The sequence below is a fragment of the Arachis ipaensis genome, chromosome B8 (assembly GCF_059453495.1).
Source record: "Arachis ipaensis isolate K30076 ecotype BB chromosome B8, ASM5945349v1, whole genome shotgun sequence".
Taxonomy (NCBI): domain Eukaryota; kingdom Viridiplantae; phylum Streptophyta; class Magnoliopsida; order Fabales; family Fabaceae; genus Arachis; species Arachis ipaensis.
In genome coordinates, this window is record NC_142443.1 from 16,643,027 (window position 1) to 16,665,398 (window position 22,372).

General features: G+C 33.3%; 1 protein-coding gene across 2 annotated transcripts; it reads right to left on the bottom strand.

Moving 5' to 3' along the window:
• Positions 1 to 475: 475 nt before the first annotated feature.
• LOC107613025 (amino-terminal region of chorein) lies at positions 476 to 8,159 on the bottom strand. 2 transcript variants are annotated; one of them, XM_016314851.3, is made up of 19 exons: positions 7,621 to 8,159; positions 7,407 to 7,519; positions 7,257 to 7,311; positions 6,894 to 6,988; positions 6,601 to 6,667; positions 6,463 to 6,525; positions 6,022 to 6,192; positions 5,836 to 5,929; positions 5,650 to 5,729; positions 5,452 to 5,527; positions 5,297 to 5,340; positions 4,576 to 4,643; positions 4,239 to 4,324; positions 3,994 to 4,151; positions 2,542 to 3,880; positions 2,127 to 2,413; positions 1,695 to 1,898; positions 1,463 to 1,619; positions 476 to 973 (listed from the first exon to the last, which is right to left on the bottom strand). In XM_016314851.3, the coding sequence occupies exons 1-19, from the start codon at positions 7,819 to 7,821 to the stop codon at positions 672 to 674; spliced, it is 3,660 nt and encodes a 1,219-aa protein (XP_016170337.2). In that variant the 5' UTR covers positions 7,822 to 8,159; the 3' UTR covers positions 476 to 671. The 2 variants fall into 2 exon arrangements, with proteins under 2 accessions (XP_016170337.2, XP_016170336.2); XM_016314850.3 differs by having other exon boundaries at positions 5,452 to 5,530; positions 7,621 to 8,152.
• Positions 8,160 to 22,372: the final 14,213 nt, after the last annotated feature.

Sequence of the window (22,372 nt, forward strand, 5' to 3'; positions counted from 1 at the left end):
TACCGGTCCGGTCCGATCGATCGGTTCTCGGCCGGTTCAACAGTTTTCGAACGGTTTGCAGATGGACGGTTGACCGGACCGTTTTCATTGCCGGTTCGACCGGTTCAACCGGCCGGTCCGGTCCAATTTTCAGAACCATGATTATTTGTATTCTATTTATTTTGTTGTTGAAATAGTTTGGTAAGTGTTGAATGCTGTTTCAAAAAATGCAAGAAATGTTTCAAATATTAGGTTGACCATATGAATCAAATGATATTAAAGTATTCTATTATGAATTGTCCTTTAATAACTCCTCTTATTATTGCTGTGCACTACACACCTGGTTGTTGTAAGTTTGTAGCTGTGGTATCTATTAGCATTGAACATCGTTAAAAAATTGTGTATATATGACATTCAAATCTGGAATTTTCTCCTGCCTCATTAAACTGCCAAGGCCTTTGAGAACTACCTTTTTTACGTTTAATTTTTTGCTACATTTTCAAGGGAACAAAATTTTTATACCAATGAGACAAAACTTTGTTATACCAACGAGACGAAGCTTAATTTCTGCCTCACTGATACAACACCCAACAAGAGTTTGCAATTTTGTATACTATATACACAAGAATCATATCCTATGTAAATTAAATCTCGTAACTTAAAATTGTACATCAACAAAAGGTATAGGGCCTTTAAAGTTGATTCCTCAACTGCATCAATAGGCCCTGCATGGTCTCAATCTTTTGACTTAGTTTGACAATGGTACGGTGCTGAGTGGAAGAAGAGTCCGAAGTACCAACATGAGTGATTAGTTCACTGAGTTTAGCCTGTGACTCTACAACTACTTCCTCAAGCTGAGTTAATGTCTCTTCCATGGTTTTGTGTGGTCCTTCATTAACCCCGCTTGGTAAGGGAGAATGTCCTCTATTACCAACAACACTACCATCTCTGGTAACCTTTTCAGAAGAGAAAATCTTGTCAATGCCCTCGCTTCCTGCAAGTCACCGTACCATGTTTAGAATATTAGAAAACTACTACAAATAACTATACCATTGTTGCTACCATTACTAGAAACAGTAGAAACTACCTGCAAATCATCATAACATTATTGATTATAATTTGTCCGAGTATACAGTTATTTAGTTAGAAACAAAGGGAGTAGGAAAAGTAAGCACAAATGTATAGCCAAAGGATCAATAAGCTATACAATCAACCAAAGCTAGAAGGCCTAGAGAGTGATAACGTTGCATCATAGTTTTCCATTGATTTGCCGAGCATTCTAAGTATCATACATGACATGATCACTAGTTGTCATCAATGAACCAACCACTTGGATTCATGAAACCTTGCTTCAAATCACTATCCATTACCTATATATTTAGTTTACTGAAGGCTATAACATAACAATAATAAATAGAAATTAAAAGAACAAGATATGTCCGATGAAAATTAATTCAGAAACATTAGAAACTGGAAAGCATACCTAGGTTACCAAGTTGATCTATTACAGCCTGACCAACAGAACCTTCCAGCTTAAGCAGCCGCAAAACTCCAGCAGTGATTCGGCCAATCGAATCAATTTCAGATTTGCACAGCAAAGTGAGGTGCTGAAGCTCATCCTTGGTTACTGCTGCTTCAATCTGCAAGGTACAATCATCATCAAACACAACATTCATGAGACAATGACCTATATCTAACTATGAAATTCCCATTACCGGTTGTTTAACAGCGAACTTTATGTCTTCCACTTCCCAATTCACTATGTCATCAGTGTTGTCCTCACATAATATCAAGCGAACTTCAAGACCAACTCCCTCAGTTGTGTTACTATTTTCTTTATCCCCGTTTGCAATTAACATTGATGGAGGATTGCCCTTTTGGATATGAGGCTTTAATATTCGTAGCCCTTCAATTCCTACCTGTAAGTGCAGGCTCAATAAGGTAAGGTGTATGAAAGGGGTAAGACATATCTGGATGATAGACAAGAAACAGAAAAGAGATACACGTAGAAAACCAATCAGTAAGGATATTGAATTTTATCATTCTCAAAGGAGAAAGAAAATTCTCAATTCTGCAGTAATTTGGAGAAAAATTTACACAAACAGATTGCATTAAATCTTTGAAACTCAGAAGGAAGCTTTTTCTACCGTAACAAGCTCTATTGGATTTTGTTTTATCCGATGCAATTGTGCTTTGCCATCCAGAACCTTCTTTGGGCTACTTTTTGCATTTACTCGTAAACCACGGAAAGTTGTGTGCCAACACCTCTCTTCTCTGTCTACAACCTCAAGACTGGAGAACCACCACTGTTCAGCCATCTGATCTGCACCTTCAAGAGCAAATAACCAGTCTCTCAATTCTATAGTTACATCCACGTCATCTGGCTTCTTCAGGTGTGGAAAACTGGTTTCCTCCCCTTGTCTCATACTTTCAGCTAGCAAAAAGTTCAGCAAGTAAGAAATGTATACTTAGCAAAATAAGTCTATGCAACACAAAACAAATCTATTTTATGTAATAAGCAAATATAGCAACTAGAAAAAATCAGGTGAAATTGCTTCATACCATCTTCTGAATTATCAACCATGAGAGGTGTTGTCTTAAAAAGTTTTGATAAGGGTCCTTTTTGTAAGTTTTCCAACCCTTTTGAAAGGCCTGTCCCAGGGCCTCCATCAGGTCCAAGTATTCCAAATCTATGCAGGAGGGCTTCAGCATAGTTCATTCCTCCACCAAGTCGAACACCAGAAACAGAAGCTGACACATTTAAACTATGAGACTCCATATCTTGCTCATTTAGTGGAATGACATGAACCATACTGATGTCTAGAAAAGGGATTGAATGAGCATTTCCATTCATTGGATGTTTCTTATTCTTATCTACCCAAAAAACAGCTCTAAGATGAGGATATCCATTATCACTTGGTGAGGGAACATTTTCGCTAGGACTCAAGAATGATCCATTTTCACATGGTAAGTGCCCCTCAGCATCCACACAATCTATCTGGACACTCTCCCACCGTAAAGTAGATGAAACAACAATAGCCCCTCCAAGGGTTTTATGGGCGGCATTAATGAATAGATCATCTCCGATAAACTGTACTAAAGGCATTCCCTCAACATTCACCGAAGACTCTAGAAATCTAAGTTGGAGGTCCTTTACTGTTAAACTCACAGCAGTGTCACTGGGAACCTTGTCCATCAGCTTTCCACTAAAAGACTTGTCTCTAACGTCCTCTAGTTGTTTCCTTTTCCCAACCATAGCTATTTTCTCACTAACTCGCCCAAAATAACCATAGACGTCCAGGACAAAAAATAATTGTTCAACAGAAGTGTTGGATAGATACTGTCCACAAGCAACTCCAACCCTGACAATACCCCCTGAAGGAGGAATATGTAACAGTGGACTGCCATCAGCAGTTGCCATAGCTACTTCAATGCAAGCATCTTTGAGATCAACACATCTCAACAGTCCTCCAGTTTGTCCAAGGTAATTTTGAAGTTTGATTTTGTCATTACATGCCTCCAGGGACAAAGTAAGCTGCGATGCTCTGGCAGTCCACTTCTTCTGGCTAGCATCGATCGGTTGACCTTCCCAAAGACTAAAACAAGCAGGATCCTTTTCCAGGTTCAGCATTATTAGTTTCAATGAGGGTGAATCAGAAAAGGAAAGGTTTTCAATTTGGAGTCTTGCTCCAGTGAAGGAGGTCTGAACTGTATTATTATCCATATAGATTTTAGAAATATCAGTTTCAATGTTGTCTAGTGGAACTGTAAGGTCAAGCCCCTTGAGACTGAAAATAAAAGATTTTATTGAGAAGTCCGGTAGAATGTCACCAGGACTGACAACAATACCATCAGCTAAGAATGAGGATATCCTCAGGCATGTTTCCTCCTGAAGATGAACCTGAACAAATATACAAAGATCATCAAACATATAATTGACAAAAAAAAAAAAAAGACAAAAAAGATGCACTATACGTCTGTAACAAGATATTTATTGAAAGATGATGCACATACCATAAGAGGCTGACAATCAATAACTGTCTGAGAAGCAAAGGATGGTGGAAGTGGTGAAGGCATGACTTGAAGTGCATGGAGGCATATTAGAGGGATTCCCTCAATCACTTGCCACTGCTGTTCTCCTAGAGGGTATATTGGAGGGCAAAAGCTTCTAGCTGCCAAAAGAAAGGATTTAAAAACCAGTTGTTAAGCATTGGTAAAGTGATATATTATTTTCAAGAAACGTGTTCATAACTTAATACCAAATTCAGGCACATGGAAAGCATCTTTTGTGACAGCTTGCATCGATGGTTGCACTAGTGTACACTGCGGAGATGAATAGATGTCCCTGCATTCCAATGATAACAAGCAACCTAGTTACATTGTTACGTTATAGTGATTAGTACAGTCAACTTAGGAAGGAAAACAGATTATTGTGCCATTAAAACTATCAAAAGCCACCAAAATGATTGATCAACTAGAGCATATGAGAAACCCTTTTTTTTTCTCTCCTTTTGTCGATTTGCATTAACTGCTCAGGATTTAATGCAGGATCTAACCATGAAAGTGGTTTTATGGACAGAGCACAAAGGCACAAACCTTAAAATTATTCCACCAATTGTAATCTTGGTCAAGTTATTGTCATTCTCTCCTTCAGAAAGACTGGCCTGCAAAAGTACATGAAACAGTATAACTCACTGATAGCCTGATAACATTGCACAATAAGGGGGAATAACATGGCAATATGACATCTTAAAAGCACATTTGTTAAAAGCATGTGACATCTTAACCTTTGCACCATACATACAACCATAGCATGAATCATCCAGATAATATAAGGAGCTTTCTTTTCTTACCTTTCTCTAAGAATGATTAGCTGTAGTTATAAGAAATAAACTTATCACACTAAAACCACATTGGCAAAACAAATATAGCAGCTACAATTTTGTATTCCTTTTGTTTACTTGTTTGTTTCTGCATAGTGCATATCTTGTTACTAATGGAGCCTCCAAAGACCCCCTCCCCCCCCCCCCCCCACAAAAAAAACACACACAAAAAAAACCCACGCAAAAAAAAAGGAAAAAAAAGCACAGATATAAATTAAAAAATAATATCGAAGGGAAATATTCTGTCCTATGTTTTTATATTTGCTTTTGATATAACCAATTCTATCCTTCCCTCTAGACAAGGCTAAGGTGTTGTCAGTTTATCACCAACACTCATAAGTAATATGGGACAAGTACCAAAGAAAGAATAATGGGGGAAAGAATAGTAAGATTATGTAAAGAAAAATAAAATGAATATGAAAATAAAGCATTACCCGAGAGAAAAAGAGGGACTGCAGCAAAAGCTCAAGCTGGAATTCTGCAAGTTATTGTCATTGGTTGGATCATTTATTAACTCTATGAATTTGACTATATAATTGAAAGAGGTTTAAATTTATCTAAAAAGAAAGCTATGTGGCTAGCAACAAACCAGTATCTTTAATGCAAAGAAATATATGATCTACAACGATCGAGACCAGAGAACGCCCAGCAGCTTCAGTTGATCGCTGCTATGATTCAATTACAGAGACACTCAAAGGATGTCAAAATGAAACAATATTTTTATCCAAAGGAAACTACTGAGGATGGGTATTCTGAAAAACTGAAAAGTTAAAAAACAGTGTGAAACCTGCTGAGTCTTTAAATCAACATTGCCCCTGTTTAGACAGACATATAATCCTGTCATAAAGCGGAGAAGTGCGCGTAGCCCTGCTCATACATGTTGTAGTAACTCATGTCAGTGATGTCACAATGATGCCATGTGTATCAATTCAATGTGGATACAAGAAACATTACATGTGCCCTTTTTACTTACCAGGTTCACTTAGTGCAGGGCAAACAGCTTCATTGATGTGCAACTGAACCTCAAGCCCAAGTGGACTGTTCAAGTCAGTTCTCTGAACTGTTATCTGGCAGTTATAAATTCCAGCTATATTTCATGACTCAAACATTCAAACATAAAACAGATGTTTATAAGATTAGTTGTAGGAACTATATTTACATATGCTTCTCCTGATATTCCTTCAATAAAACGCTCTCCTCCAAAGAATACTCGCTTTGCACCATCATCATCTCTCAGGTTTGATCCCTCTTCAGAGAAGCCTAATGCAGCATCCGCGAACATGTCAGGATGAGGCAAAAGATCAATAGACAAAGATTCCCATTCTAGTTTCTGAGAAAGAAAAAAGAAAAACATGTATGAATTATTAGATGGTAATGCCAATAAAAGCAACATAACATCCACAACCTTGAGAGTATAGCTAAAAATATAATTGCTTTTTATGAACCATTCTTTTTATTTTTCAATAAAACTTATCGGAACTATGTATTCTAATCATATAACTAAATGACAACTGTAAAATAAGCAAAATGAAAGAAATAAAACCAAATCAATACAGATTACACATATAAGCATATTAAAACTAGAGAAGGAGGTAATTACTTTGAAGACATATATATATTTCTTGTTACTGGAGAATTCCCGTGCTTCCTTAAGATTTACAACCTGTAAAGGCAAATCTTTCAATAAAATGCCATATGCAAGGGTGTCAGATTTTTAAGCCTGGGTTTCAACAAATACCTGCCAGCTCTCATTTGTGGTATACAGCAAAAGGTTATGTATTGTGATAGATGCCATTGGTGGTGCCCTATAAATAGATTTCAGGGAAAACTTAAAAAAACATAGTACTTGAGCCAAACACAAAGTGAAATTCTTTAGGTTTATACTTAAAAAATACTTGATAGACCCGTCAGAGACTAAGATGTCCACGTCAGTTTCAATTTCAATTTCAATTCATTCAAAATCACAACAGTTGACAGGGTTGGTAGAGCACAAATAAACCAAATTCTGAGCATCAAGAAACAAGAATTTACCATGTTGCTCCCACTTTTCGACGCGCGCCCCCACCACCACGAGTTTCAAGTAATAGATTAACTGTGTGAATTTGTATAGTCATGCCATCAGAAATCTGAAACCGTCAGTAACTCTATCAATGAGTAACATTTTCAAATGAAAAATGTCTTTGCATGACAAGTAATTGATCATCGCTATGAAACTACCAAACCTATGGAAAGGAATGCTATAAGCTGAATCACAATTCAATCAACCTTACACTAAATCCTTATCATATTCATCTCTCATTGTAAAACAACCAGTCCCCATTGGCAATAACAGCAACGGAAACAAATATAGTAAAAAATAAACTGAAAGAGAGTAAAGTGACAAGTGTCACAAACCTTATCAGCGAAACCATAACCACTACCCTTCGAGGTGGCAGCCGATGAAGTGGCACTGCACAGAAACCAAGCTTAGTGAATAAGCATTGAAAAACAGCATAAGCATCCATCAACGCACAAAAATAAAATCAAGTAACAAGTTTAATTCACCTGTTGGTACTACTAACAGATGCATCAAAATCAGAATTCTCCTCCAGAACTAGATCAAGCCGATCAATTTGCACAATGATCGGCTCTACTTGCACATTACTCACGGAAGGAAGCTGAAAAAGAAAAGAAGAGAATTGGTTAATAATATTAACAAATTTAGAGTTAAAAAATGAATAAATCGCAGCGGAGAGAAAGAGAATTGAAGAAGGTTAACCATGATGTCCAATTTGGCAACTTTAGCTGTGGAAACGTTAAGCGCAGGTGGCAAGGCCAAGCTGGAATGCAAGGCATCACCATCGATATCTAAATTGGAGAGACTTAGAGTGCGGCCTTGGAGCTTGAACTGCTCTCTGGAGAAGGATTTGAGCCAATACTTGAGCGTGTACTCTAGTGCACGAGCTAGTATTGACTCCATTCTAAGACAAGTTACTTCTCAGTTCAGAATTTCAGATCAAGATCATGGAAGGAACTTGGGGACTCTGAATAACAATCGTTTGATTCCTTGACACCTTCTTTGTTTGTTAGGGGTGGTGATTTGAGAGAGAGAGAGAGAGAGCACGTGCGCGGCACGTGAGAATATAACAGCAGAGGACCTGTGTCTGTCTGAATTCTGGAATCGCAACTGCGCACCTCTTCTTCTTCTGTCCTTTTCTTTTCGTTTCTTTTCTTTTCTATGCTATTCTGTTCTCTTTCTATGTGCTGTGAACAATGGTTCCTCGCGTCCTCTCTTAATTGGGAAAATACGCAAAATATGTTTTGAACTGAGTTTAATTATGCTTAAATATATAATTTCTATGTAAACTTTTTATCTTAATTTAATGATAAATAAAAAAAATTAATTTTGATACCCTATTCAGTTTTATATGTCCATATAATTATGTAAGGTCATACATTGATGATGTGAGATAAAAAAAAATAGATATAATTAAATAATTTTAAAATATTTTATATTATTTACGTATTAAAATTAAATTTATTAAAATATTATTTTTATAATTATATTAGAGGTATGATAAAATTAGTTTTTGGGAATTAGCTTTTTAGATTCTTGTCATAAATGTTAAAGGATTTTAAAAATTATGTTATTTGTCTTAGAGATGGTTCCAAAACTAAAGAGATTTGAATTTATTTAGATTTGCATCAATCCAGACTTAAAGAATTGGATTAAAAAAGACTATAATCATGGTAATACGACTTTGTTTTACTTGACTTTTTCGTAGATTTGGCGAGATAGAAATAATGATTTATTCAATCGTGATAAATCTTGAAGCACTAATATCTGTGGTGAGTATAATTTGGACTTTTTTATATAAATAAATATATAAAATACTTTAAGTACCATAATGCGCACCGGAAAAAAGTTGGATAGAAATACGCAGGGCCAGTTCTGGGGCACCGCATGCGAAATGGAAATTGACTCTAACTCAGGGATGGTGCCGGTGAAATGGATGCTGCGGGGACTGACCCTGACCTAACACCTGCGAAGTGGAGCCGTCGGCCAACTCACTGATGACGGCTGCGAAATGGACAACTTCTGAGTGCTGGCCGCGAATTGGCCAATGCAGAATTTTCTAGCGCCTCTGAGTTGGGCTACTTACTGTCAAAGCTGCTGGTTTCAATAGTTGCAGTTTCCGTGAAGTGCATGCATTGTTGAAGAGGGTGGCATTGGTTGGATTTTAAGATTGTGCACAATATAAAAGGGAGGGAGGACCAAATCAAGCACTTGCCATTTTCACTGGAAGAAGTAGGAGAGGTGGGGTGTGAAAGAAAAATTTAACATTCAGGTAGAAAAAATTTGGATTAAAATGAGTGATAGTGGGATCAATGTTGACCATTTTCTTGTATCATTGTCCATAAAAATGAGCATTTATATAGTGAAAATCTGCTCCTTGCATGCAGTACAAGCAAAATGGACCATTTCCTTTGCAATACACTAGGATTGGGTAGCTCATTTCGCGGGTGGCGCACCAGACACGCTCAATTCGCATGTGTCAGTCGCGAGTTGGAGGCAGGCTTGCACCATGCCCGCCACAGCTGATATGGGTGTCCATTTCACATGTGCTTCACCAGAAATGGTTCCCCCAATTCGCTGGTGCCATCCTTGAGTTGGAGTCAATTTCCATTTCGCATGCGATGCCCCAAAATTGGTTTGCGTATTTCTGTCTAACATTTTTCCAGTGCGCATTATGGTAATTAAAGTATTTTATATATTTATTTATATAAAAAAGCCTATAATTTGTAGCATAGTTCGAGAGCTCTATAGCATTTTTATCATTCATCGTTCTTTAAGTGTTTCGTTCTTCTGCCTCATATGGATTAATCTTTCTGTTAATGCTGTGAAAATTAATTGTAATGCTAGCTTGAATGATTTGGTCAATTTTACTAGTTTTTATTGTTTAATTCATAACTGAGATGATTGTAGAGCGAAAGGGTGCAATGGGCGCCTAGCAACGGTTTGTGTTCTTTATATCGAGTTTCGTACGATTTAGAGAGGCTTGGTGCTTATTTGGAAGTGTAGATTTTGGGAAATGATTTGTGAAACTGATTGTTTGGATGCATTTTTATTTATACAAAAAAGACAATATGTTGAACCTATTCAATAGTAGAATTTTGTGGAAAAAATCAAAGACATTAGTGATTAGAAGTGAAAGATGAGCATCAATTTGATTAAATAATGTTGTTGACTTTATGACACAAAAAAATTGTCACTAATACGAGTTGCTATGTAGAATGGTTCCACTCTTCGAATGAGTTTGCTCATCTTGATAGCATCGATAGATCTTCTGTCATGTGATTTGACGTGTGTTTTCTTTCTTTCATCTTTAGTCATACAAAAAAAAGTCAATTATTAGTATAAAATATATATTAAAATATAAACTATATATTAAAAATGAGTTAAATTACATATGTATTTATATATAAATATATAGTAATTAATTTTCCATACACACATAATATTTTTTATTTTAAAAAAACTTGATTTAGTCATTATTGATCTCTATTTTAGGAATTGATTTTTTTATTAACGATATATAGTATATTTATACTTAATACATTTATGTCAGGGAATTCGGTCAATGGGTTGCATAAGGTGGGATTCAAATTCTCGACATTTACTTAAGTGGACGAGTGAATTAATTACTCAATTAATCCAAGTTAATTATTTATGTCAGGACTAATATTATCAAGGCTTTTTTATTTAAATAAATAAACGAAAATGACTGATTCCCACTATACACAAGGAATGAAATTGGGATGAAAATACTCGTGGCCACTTACCTACCGCATATGCGAAAATGGAGAAACACATCAATTCAAGGATGGCGCCAGTGAAATGGGGGCTGATATGGAAGAAGAGTAGACAGCGCAAGGGAAACGAAACCTGACTACTGCGAAATGGTCACCTCTGGTTTAGCACCCGCAAATTGGAGCACATCAGCTCTGGCAAACACGAATTGGGCCGACACCGTGGCGGCGCCCACGAATTGTGTTGCAAACCATATTCCAAAGCGATATGAGACAAATCCTAAACCTTCATTACTGTTCCATATCATATAATACAAAACAAGAAAGACCTCGTGGTTTTGGTGGTCGTGGTGGAGTACCTGCACCCAACACCTTCGCGGCAGCTCCATCGTCGAGGTCATGTACCTCCCAGCAGATGAGTTCACCGGATATCGTAATTCATGAGCTGCTCAAGCACATTCGTACTATATTGCAGCTTAACTTTGACACTAATTGAATTGAAATGAATTGAATCCCAGTTGAATTGAAACTGGTGATGACAGTGACTAGTGTCCAAAGCTCTAAGGCTTTTCATTGTTGAGATTATTGATAAAATGTGTGTTTGGATTGTTGTTTGTCAAATTGAAGTTTGAATTAAAGCGACTTTATAAAATTGATTTTGGGTAGAAGTAAATTTGTGCCAGCATGATTTATGTTTGACAATTCTATACTAAAATTGATTTTGATGAAATGAATATTGTTTGAATAATATTAGTTAAAATAATTTTTAAATAGGTATTACTAAAAAAAATATGATATTAAATTATAATATTATCTTTTTAAGTGTATTTAATCTTTTTTTTATATTTTTTTAATATATTTTTTGTATAGTAATTTTTTTAGTATTCTATTTTAGTATGCTATAATTTTTTATTACTATAATAAAAATTAATATTTATTTATTAAATTAAAAATAACATATTATAGTATTCTTTTTAAGTATTCTCAATAATTTTATTTTTATTATTATTTTGGATTTCAACTTTTATTAGTTATGATTTTATTAATATGTATGGTTAATTTTTTATTTAATTTATCATTTGTAATAGAAACAATAATATACATTATAAAAAATTAAAATACTATTTGAACCAATAAGGACAGAACGTAAGTTGGGTGAATGTGGAAGTCATAACTTCTTGTTTCACGTGAATGCGTCTTTAAAATGGAGAATTACGTTTGCGTGTTGAACAGAAAGAAGTTACCAAACACAAAAAAATAGAGAAACTTAAACGCATTTTTATCCTTTTTAACGTGTTTGTCAAATACATCTAAATTTGATTGGAAAAAAACACAAAGAATTGAATTGATATACAAGTGTACGTTTATGTTCTGATTTTAATAATAAGTTTTGATCGTGACAAAACTCAAATCCGCTGTATATGCAGAAATATAATGACCAATAAACTCTCAAATAATTAGATTAATTTTTTTTTAAATGAAAAAATATGGAATATGATTTGCAACACAATTCGTTGGCGTCGCCGCTGTGTTGGCCTAATTCGTGTCTACCACAGCTGATGCTCTCCAATTAGCGGGTGCTGAACCAGAAGTGGCCATTTTGCCGCCGCCAATCCTGCATTGGGAAGTCAGACTTTATTTTCCATGCTCAGTCTACTCTTTTTCTATGTTAGTTTTCATTTGGCTGTCGTCATTCTTGAATTAATGTGTTTTCTCATTTCGCATGAGTTGCAAATGAGGTGATCATGCGTATTTTTATCCCAATTTTATTTCCTGTGTATTTTGGGAATTAATTATTTTTATTTATTTATTTAAATAAAATAACCTATTATCAAAATAAAAAGTATTATTATTCCTTATTAGTTATTAATTATTCGTTAATTAATTTATTGAGATTTATAAATAACAAACATGAAAATTAGTTAGAATAATAAATATCTTTTTTTGTATCCTACTTTTCGTTTCCCCAAGATTTCCGTCAAGTCAGATAAGATTATCTTTATTGATTAGTTGCAATCTTGTAATTAGTGGTGTATTTTGACTATTTTCTCATACTTTTATTACTTTATAGTTTATACAATAATTCTTATTATTACTTAACACACATTGGTCACCTTGCTTCTTTTTTCTATCATACATTTCAAACACTCGTACGCCATGGAATATAGTCAGTAATATATTCTCTGTAACTGATTTAAATATTATAAATTTCATACCTCTGTTTTCAATAAACAAATAAAGTGCAAAGTGATAAATATACCTTGAATATTTACGCTTCGGAAAAATTAATTTCTAAAAAATATATCAAAAAAATCTTTCCAATAACAAATGTAAATAAATTACATTCAATTTAAAATCTTCTATTTTAATCATAGAAAATAATCTAAAAACAATATATCTATATCTGTTATTATAAAAAATTTTATTAATATTTTTTTAAAAATTAATTTGTTTAAAATATAAATTTTTAGATATTTATTTGTCACTTTATTCGAAAAAAAAAAAAAAAACAACGAGCAAATTGCAGATGAAACAAAATAGTCATATTGTAACCTGGCAAGTTGCAAATTGCATGATTAAGTCCCATAAAACAATAAGTGTCACACTCATTATTTTGTGAGGCAAATTATAGTATTCTATAGTATGTAACATGCTTTTTCTCCTTGATTATTAGAGTATAATAATAGTAGTAACATAACATGCTCAAAAAAGATAAAGTAGCCTTACAAGTTACAATTATCAGGTTCAGTTTAATATATGTATTCCCAATTTGACATTATAAGCTGTCATTATCTTTTATTTTTATCACTTATAATTTTGAATTTAATTTTAATATATTATAAAATAATTTTATACAAATACTAATTATATCAGTAAAAGTAACTAATTTTTAAATTCTCATCTAAACACAGAATGTTTATCAAGATTAAACTCTTATTATTTTTTCTCTTAGTAAAAAAAAAAATACAATATAAACTGTCATTATATTTTTTAAAAAAAATATGAAATACAATTTAATTTGTGTATAGTGAACCCACAGCCCATATGTTATCGTACATGGCCCATTCATTTCAATCACAAAACATTATATTTTTTGTAAGCTTAACTTTTTTTTACCTGACCAAAAAAAAGTTTTACCAGAAAAACATAACTTGTTAACAAAATTAATTAATTTTCGATTACATATTAGAGTTAAATCCAAAGTGGTCATCAAAATTGACAACGTATATTAAAATAGTCCTCCAAATTTTAATTTCCGAAATTAAAAAAATACACTACATTAATCTTACCTTATTTTCCGTCATCGAAAATTAACGTTATGATTTTAGTCGCTTTGAAGTGATTTAATATACAGTAGAGACATGACATAAATAAATAAATAAATATACAGTAGAGAAGAAAGTGGATTTTGCTAACATAATTAGGGTTTGGTTAAACAGCTAATCATTTCAAGGTCATTTATGGCCCACAATATTTCTTTTCTTTTTCTTTTCTCTCTTTTTCTTAAAGAATTCCTTTTAACCTGGTTCCAGAATCCAGACACGTTTGGTGCTTTATTCCTTTTCCAAATGGTAAACCAGCTAAATGGGATGAAAGTGAGAAGTGAAAAAAATTGATGTTTGATAGAGTAAAGAGACAAAATAATAATTTTAACTCAGATATATTGCCTTTATGATCAATTTCTGAGTTTTTTTTTGTGACAGATCAATTTTTTATTTATTATGCCGAAATAAGCTACTTTTTTTTATATTATAAATAAATGTATGATATCCGTTGATATTTTTTAACCTTGTGTTTTACCCAATAATGGATATGATCCATTTTTTTTAAGTACAAAACGTAAATGACGTTTTGTCGGTGAATAACAATTTTTAATTAAAAATAACAAAACGGCATCGACATTTTGTAGTAGAAGAATATTTTTAATTTTTTTTATATATAAAGTGGCAGCAACGTTTTGTATATTTTTAATTTTTTTAATTGACAAAAAAAAAACATCAGTGATATTTTGCTTAAAGAAACATTTTTAAATTATTAACCAGTTAAAACGTTGCTGACGTATTATAGAAAAAAGTGAAAACAACAGTGATATTTTGTATTGGTAAGAATAAAAAAATATAAAATTAAATATAAAAGGAGTATTGAGTTATACTAAAACACAAAAATAAAATATGAGAATTTTGTTTTACATAGAAATGGAGTAGTGAGAGCTTTGTTTTGCATAGTGTTCTCAATTTGAAAGAGTGAAAAAAAAAATTATGAATGAGTGTGATAAGTGTACATATAAAATAGAGGGTTATGTTAGTTTAAAATATATTATAATAGTTAGATTTTGTTTCATACATATGAAGGTGTGAATTTTTTATATGAGAATTCATGTATTATTGTTGTTCCTCTTTCAATAACATATGAAAGATTTAAGAATATACTTTTTCAAAGTATAAATCATTAAATACAAAAGAGAGTCATAAATATTTTGTACAAACAGTTTATGCTTGTATTTGGTGGTTTCGTTTAATTTCAAGTAATATATGTGGCTGATGAAGTTAGTATGCAAGAAATGTTTTTGACGTATCATCAAACTAGAGGTAATTATGAAATCGATGATGTTGGTTTTCCGGAACCTAACATAGACTGGATGGATTATAATACTGAAAGCGACGAAGAATTTGGAGGTAATTATGAAATTATTAGTCCACATGAAGATGTAGAAGAAGATGAGATGATAGGTGGTGGAGACGTAGTTGACGTTGTAAATACACTAACGGGCCAACATCCATCTAGAGAGTCATTTTTATGCATACTTTAAATCTTGATACTATGCATGCACCGAAATAATATTATTGTTATTATTACTATTTTATTATTAATAATAATAATAATAACAACAACAATAATATTAGTAATAATAATAATATAAATATAAAGCAAACAACAACAACAACAATAATAAGGGTTAAGTACTTTTTTCGTCCTTAGCGTCTTGGGTCAAAATCAAAATCGTCTCTGACCTTTTTTTCTTATTAAAGACATCCTCAACGTTACAAAACATTATAAAATCATCCTTTTGTCCATAATAATTTTTGAAATGACATAAAAACCCTTTCTTATTAACGCTACCCACCCCACCCAGTATCCCCACCCCCCGTTACCTCCACCCCTTCCCACCTAAAACAGAAAAACCAATGAAGAAAAGGAACAAAAGAGGGAGAAGAAAGAAAAGGAAAGGAAGAAGTGGGAGTGACGGCAGAGAAGAGGGTGGCCGCCGCTGTCGCGTTGTGGCTGTAAGACTTGTTGCGATGGGCTTGTCGTTCTTCCTCTCTCTCTGCTGGGGTTTGTCGCACCGCCGTCGCTGGTGTTCCCCATCGCTGCCGTCGCCGGGGTTTAGCTGCTTTGTCGCTGCTAAGGCAACCCTCTGCTGCTCTCCTCATCTTCTCTATGCATCTGCGCTATTTCTCTTCGCTGTCGCGGGGCCTGGGCTCTGGTTCTCTCCTGTCACGCTATGTTCTGCTACGTCACCATCGCTAGAGTTTCAACCGCTCCGTCGTCACTGGGCAAGGGTTTCGTTGCTCCCCATCAATGCTGTACACCTGCTCTGTCTCTACTGTCGTTGGCAAGGGTTTCGTACTTCCTTTTTTATGTTTTTTTAATTTTTGAAGAACATAAACGTCATTTTTTTTCTTTCTAATTTTTTTAATTTCTATTGCTGATTTTGAATCTGAAATTGCGGTTGATGATTGCTGAATTGTTGTTTAATTTGAAATTTCTGTTAAATTTATTTTGTGGTTGTTGCTCATGCTGAATTGTTGCAAAAAAAAAAAAAAGTTTAGGTGGAAAGAAAAGGGTTGGAGGTAGTAGGTGGGTAGTAGTGATTTAGGATGATGAACTGGTAATAGAGAGAAAAGTGTGATGGTTATGGTGCCAGTGGTGATGGTTATGGTGGTAATGGTGGTGGCCATAAGGAAAGGGAGAAAGAGATGCGTAGCAATGGTGATGATGATGCAGAGGTTAGTGGTTAGGGTAGGGTGGGTTTTTCAATTTTTGCTTAAGGGCAAAATTGTTTAAAAAATATTGTTTATAGACAAAAAGATGATTTTATAACGTTTTATAACTTTGAGGATGATTTTAATACGAAAAAAAGGTCGGGGACAATTTTGATTTTGACCCAAGATGTTAAGGACGAAAAAGTACTTAACCATAATAATAATAATAATAATAATAATAATAATAATAATAATAATAATAAAATTACCTGTATTGACGTATTTAGAAAATTCTGGTACATGCATGGCAACAAGATTCAAAGTATACATAAAAAATGGCTCCCCATATGGATACTGGCCTGCTAGTACATTTACAACATCAGTCACATCTCCACCACCTATCATCTCATCTTCTTCCACATCTTCATGTGGACTAACAATTTCATAATTTCCTTTAAATTCTTTGTTTTTTCAGTATTATAACCCATTCAGTCTATGTTGGGTTCCGAAAAATCAACATCATCGATTTTTTCGAACTCAATATACAACTCAATAAGTGATGCATGTGCTCTAGTTTGATGATACGCCAAAAATATTTCTTGCATACTAGCTTTATTAACCACATGCATTATTTGAAATTGAACGAAATCACCAAATACAAGCACACGCTGCCTGTACAAAATATTTGTGACTCTCTTTTGCATTTGATGATCTACACTTTGAGAAAGTATACTCTTAAGTCCTTCATATATTATTGAAAGAGAAACAACAATAACATATGGATTCTGGCATAAAAAGTTTACACTCTCATGTGTATGAGACAAAATCTGACAATTATAGTATATTTTTAAACTAACATAGTCCTCCATTTTATACACTTATCACACTCACTTACAAATTTTTTTCACTTTCTCAAATTGAGAACACTCTACAAAATAAAGCTCTCACTACTCCATTTCTATGTAGAACAAAATACTCATTTCATTTTTTCATTTTAGCACAATCCAGTACTCCTTTTATAGTTGATTTTATATTTTTTTATTCCTACCAACACAAAATGTCATTGACGTTTTCACTTTTTTTTTAATACGTCAGCAACGTTTTGACCGGGTAATAATTTAAAAATGTTTCTTTAAATAAAATATTATTGTCGTTTTTCTTTTTGTCAATTAAAAAGAAATAAAGAATATACAAAACGTCGTTGCGTTTTATATATGAAAAATGAAAAATATTCTTCTAATACAAAATATCGAAGCCGTTTTATTATTATTTAATTAAAAATTGCTATTTATCGACAAAACGTCATTCATATTTTGTGCTTTTCCAAAAAAATGGATCAGACTCATTACAGGGTAAAACCATGGTTCTGAAAATCGAACCGGATTGGCCGATTCAACCGGATTAACCGAGAATCGGTCACTTAGCCGGTTCAGGTAAAATCAGAAATCATCTGACAAAAAATCGGTAAAAAACCGATCGAACCGACAGTTAACCGATGAACCGAGAGAACCGTCCAGTTTTTTAGCGGTTTTTGGTTTGAAAATAAAAGTGCTAAACGGCGTCGCTTTGTCTCTTTAAAAAAAAAAAGCACTAACTATACTAACACGGTAACCCACCAGTCCCCATTCCCTTCCTTCCAATCCATCAACACCCAGTCCCAATTCTCTTACTCCCTAACCCTAGCACAGCAAACGATGTTGCCATCGTCAGCCCCCATCCTGCCTGCTCATCATGAAACCCCACCAGCCACCATGAGCCCTTAGACGCCGCCACTCTTTTCTTCCTCACCTTCTCTGTGCTCGTCGCAAAGCCCCACCAACCGCCGCTACTCTTCTCCTCCTCACCGTCTCTGTGCTAGTCGTGAAGCCCGCCTCTGTGATCGTCGTCGTCGGCAGCGACAGAGGGTGCCATCGTCGGCCTTGTTCTCGTCGCCGTCCCGGACGTCTCTGCTTGGCTTCTATCTCTTCAAGCTCGCTCTCTCTCCCTCTCCGATCTCACTCCGTCTCACGCGAAACGCGAACGTCTCTGCTCGCTTGTCCTCCTAGCCGTCACCTCCGTTTAACTGCTCGGCCATCACCTCCTCTCGGACGGCTCTTTTGCTCGACTGTCTTGTCTTCTCCAGTAAGCACTCCTCCATTGCTTCTTCAGTGCTAATTTTTTTTTCTGAAATTAATTATAATTAATATATACTTCTGAGTTAATTATTCTTGTTAATTTGTTTGGTTTTTGATAATTTTTTTAAGTTAAATTTTTTAAAATAATTTTGTTGATTGTTGATGGTAATTGTTAATTCTGGGTTAATTAGTTATTTTTTGAGTTAATTTTCTTCACTGTTCATTGTTGTTAACAGAGCTGGATTATTGTTGTTGTTTTGTTCTGACCTCTGGTTAATTATTGTTGATTATTGGTAATTTCCTGAGTTATTTTTGTGTTATTTTTTTCTAATTCTGAGTTAATTTACTAGTTGTTGGCTTGTTGCCTAGTGAAATTAGTTAAACTTAAAAAAAACTTGGCTTGTTATATTGATTCTGATTTCCGAGCTTTGTTTTGTTATACTGATTCTGATTTTTGAGTTGTTGGTTCCTGATTTTACTAATTCTTTTAATTCTGAGTTGTTGATGGTACTTTATTGGGAATGAATGTATCAATATGCAATTGAGATATTTGTGCTCTTCAACTGGATTTATCTCTGATTTGATATTGGAAGAAGAGTTTTCAATGGATGATCTTATTATGAATGAATGATCTTGTTTTCAATTGAAGATAAGTGTGTGTTCAATTGTTCAAGCCCATCGTTGGTCCAAACCCTATAACAGAACTTTGCTATGAACAAATGATCTTATTTTCAATGGATGCTGATTACTTGTGTGGTTTGTTTGTTACAGAAAGTACAAAAGGCTCTTTTGCAATTTGATGTCCACTCAAAATCTGCTTTTTAGTTTTTATTTTTTATTTTGAATGCTATATAGAATATTTTTTATTCTAGATTCTGAAATTCTGGATTTTTGAATGTTACATCAAATTTTGTAATATGGATTATCTTTATAATGAGAACAATGAAATACTTAATGATGATTATGATTACTAATGAGTAGTGTCTTTATTTAATTGAAAACATGTTTAATTTTTTAATGCTATATTCAATTTTTGATTATATATCGATTTTTTTATAATTTTATTGTATATTTAATTAAACTAGTTCGACCACGATTCGACCTCGATTGGACTATTGAACTATTGAACAGTTACTTGATCGGTTTAATGATCGATCCGATTCTCACAATCTTGAGTAAAACACAATGTTACAAAAATATCAACGTATATCACATGCTTATTTATAATATAAAAAAAGTCCAAATTTTATTAAAAAAGTGCATGCTGGACTAGCTAAATAGTAGACAAATTTATTTGCTCTTAAATAATTTAAATTTACAACTTTGTGCAATAAAAGTTGGTTCTAAAGAAAAAGTTGTTATATATACTTGAATTTTTAAAATATATAATTTTATAACATAATATAAAAGTTTTTATGATAAAAAATATCTAAAATTTAATTTTATTAGTCTAAAAAGAAGACATATGGTAAATAAAAAAAAATCCAAATTTAAGTTTTAAAATTCAAAAGAGACTATTGTATATAAAAAAAATATTAGATATATAATATATAATTATATATTTTTACTTATAACTTAAATCTTTGGAGTAAGTTATTTTATTTTATTTTTTTTATCGAAAATAGAAACTCGAACCCGCAACCTTTTAGATAAGTATGTAGAGAATATGTCATTTGAGCTATAATTTGTTGGCATTAAATTATTTTACTTAAATGACTAAAATTCTTCAAATTTAATTAATCAAATTCTTAATAATTCAATCAATGAATTTTGAAAAAACTAAACTTAAAAAAATGGGAAAATATAGAGGACCAGCATATTTATTAAAATTTGGCCAACACTTAACTAGCAAACGGAAAATGAGTGATTCTTTATCATTAGATAAAATCTCGCACTATTAAATACATTATTAATAGCTAATTGATGACTACAACTCACAAAATCTGATGCCCCTAATACTCCTCTAAAAAAATATAATATTATCGATGTGAATGAATGAACAACCCGAATGTTTTCAACCATAAGTAGTCATTTTCCGTATGTCATCTCAATATCAATATTAATAATCTCCTTAAATCATAGCGAATACAACTAGTATTTATCTCATGCATAAAAAAATGGTTCACATTTATATGCCGTGAGTGCTTGACCCCACATGAATTTATCTACCGCGTTTGATACATAATCAAAGGAAAAGGCTCTCTGCGTCGCGCGCGAGGAACGCGCTAAAGAGGGAGCCGCCTTGGGGCACTCCATGTCTTTTTCGCGGCGGAGCCTGAACACCGGCAGGACAACACCACAGTGAGTGGAGTTCTGGACCGAGGCTGCGACGGATCCACAGAGGACGAACTTCTCATCAGCTTCCTCATCGCCAGAGAGATGGAGGTGATGGGTGTGTGTATGTTTTACAAGATATATATTTAAGAAATTGAAAGTTAGATATTATTTTTTAACAATCTCTTTTATTTGGTTCTATGGAACATGACCCCATTTATATGCTCAATCAATTTGAATATAATAAACTCCAAATATTTCTACCATTAGTTTAGAAGAAACCAATGAACAATGAACAAATAATAATAATATACACATCTCGTGTTGTGTTTGTATTATTAAATTAAAAAGTGAACATGTGCTATCAATGTCTTTATCTTGACACAAGATCATGGGCTCATGGCATTGCTAGTGTATGTGAATAAGAAAATGAAAAAGAGAAAGGATTATTTAGGAGACAAATAAATAACCTTTGATTCGATGAGTAACATTTATCGTTTTGCAACCATTACGAGACAGCTGGGCTGCTGACCAAATTAAATTGTGGAAATGGCAATAGTATAATAAGATATTAACCTATTTTTTATTTATTTAAATAAAAAAACCTACCACATGCACATTTTTTCTAGTATTAACAGATAATAAATGTATTGCATTTAAATACTACAAAGTTAGCTATTCCTATAACAAAATAGTTTTATGTAACATCACTACCATAAAAATAGAGTTTAGTCATGAAAAAAAAAGTGGTTAAAGTCTAAAAAAACTGTAGCCACAGTGCTTTTGTTGCGAATAAGGATCTGCAATAAAAAAAATATACATTTTTAATCAGTCACAATTTTTAGTTAATTAGTCACGAATAGTCACAGTTTCGATATCATTATTCATGCTCCAAAACATGATAAATAAAAATAATTAAGACGAAAAGTATAATTCTATCGTATTTTATCTGTGATCAATTTGGACATGTCAGACTTTTTAGTTACACTTTTTTCCGTAGTTAATATTGGTAGATTATTTAGCCACTATAAGAAAATCATTGAGTACCGTTAGATTTACCGATAGAAAAATAAATAAAATCCGAAGATAATTTAAATACCGTAAAAAACAATTAGACGATATAAACCTTGTGGGTAAATGTTTACCATCGGATTTTTTCCTCCAACGATAAGTTGCGACGGATCATCAACTTGAAAAATCAATTAATTACCGGCCGATTCTTCCGACGATATTGTTGACGCCAAAAAATGTTGTTTTGCACACTGTTACCGTCGGATTATTCTTATGATATATAGTTTCGATGGTAATCTCAATTTTTTTTACTTTGCAATACATGGCCAATTTTAAT

Bases quoted from the DNA above. Each gene is read 5' to 3' on its own strand.
- LOC107613025 (XM_016314850.3), bottom strand. From the start codon at position 7,821: ATGGAGTCAATACTAGCTCGTGCACTAGAGTACACGCTCAAGTATTGG. The intron at 5,730-5,835 runs GTAAGTAAAAAG...ATGTATGAGCAG, and splicing joins CCCTGCACTAAGTGAACCTG to GGCTACGCGCACTTCTCCGC. The intron at 3,881-3,993 runs GTATGTGCATCA...ATATTTGTTCAG, and splicing joins TTGATTGTCAGCCTCTTATG to GTTCATCTTCAGGAGGAAAC.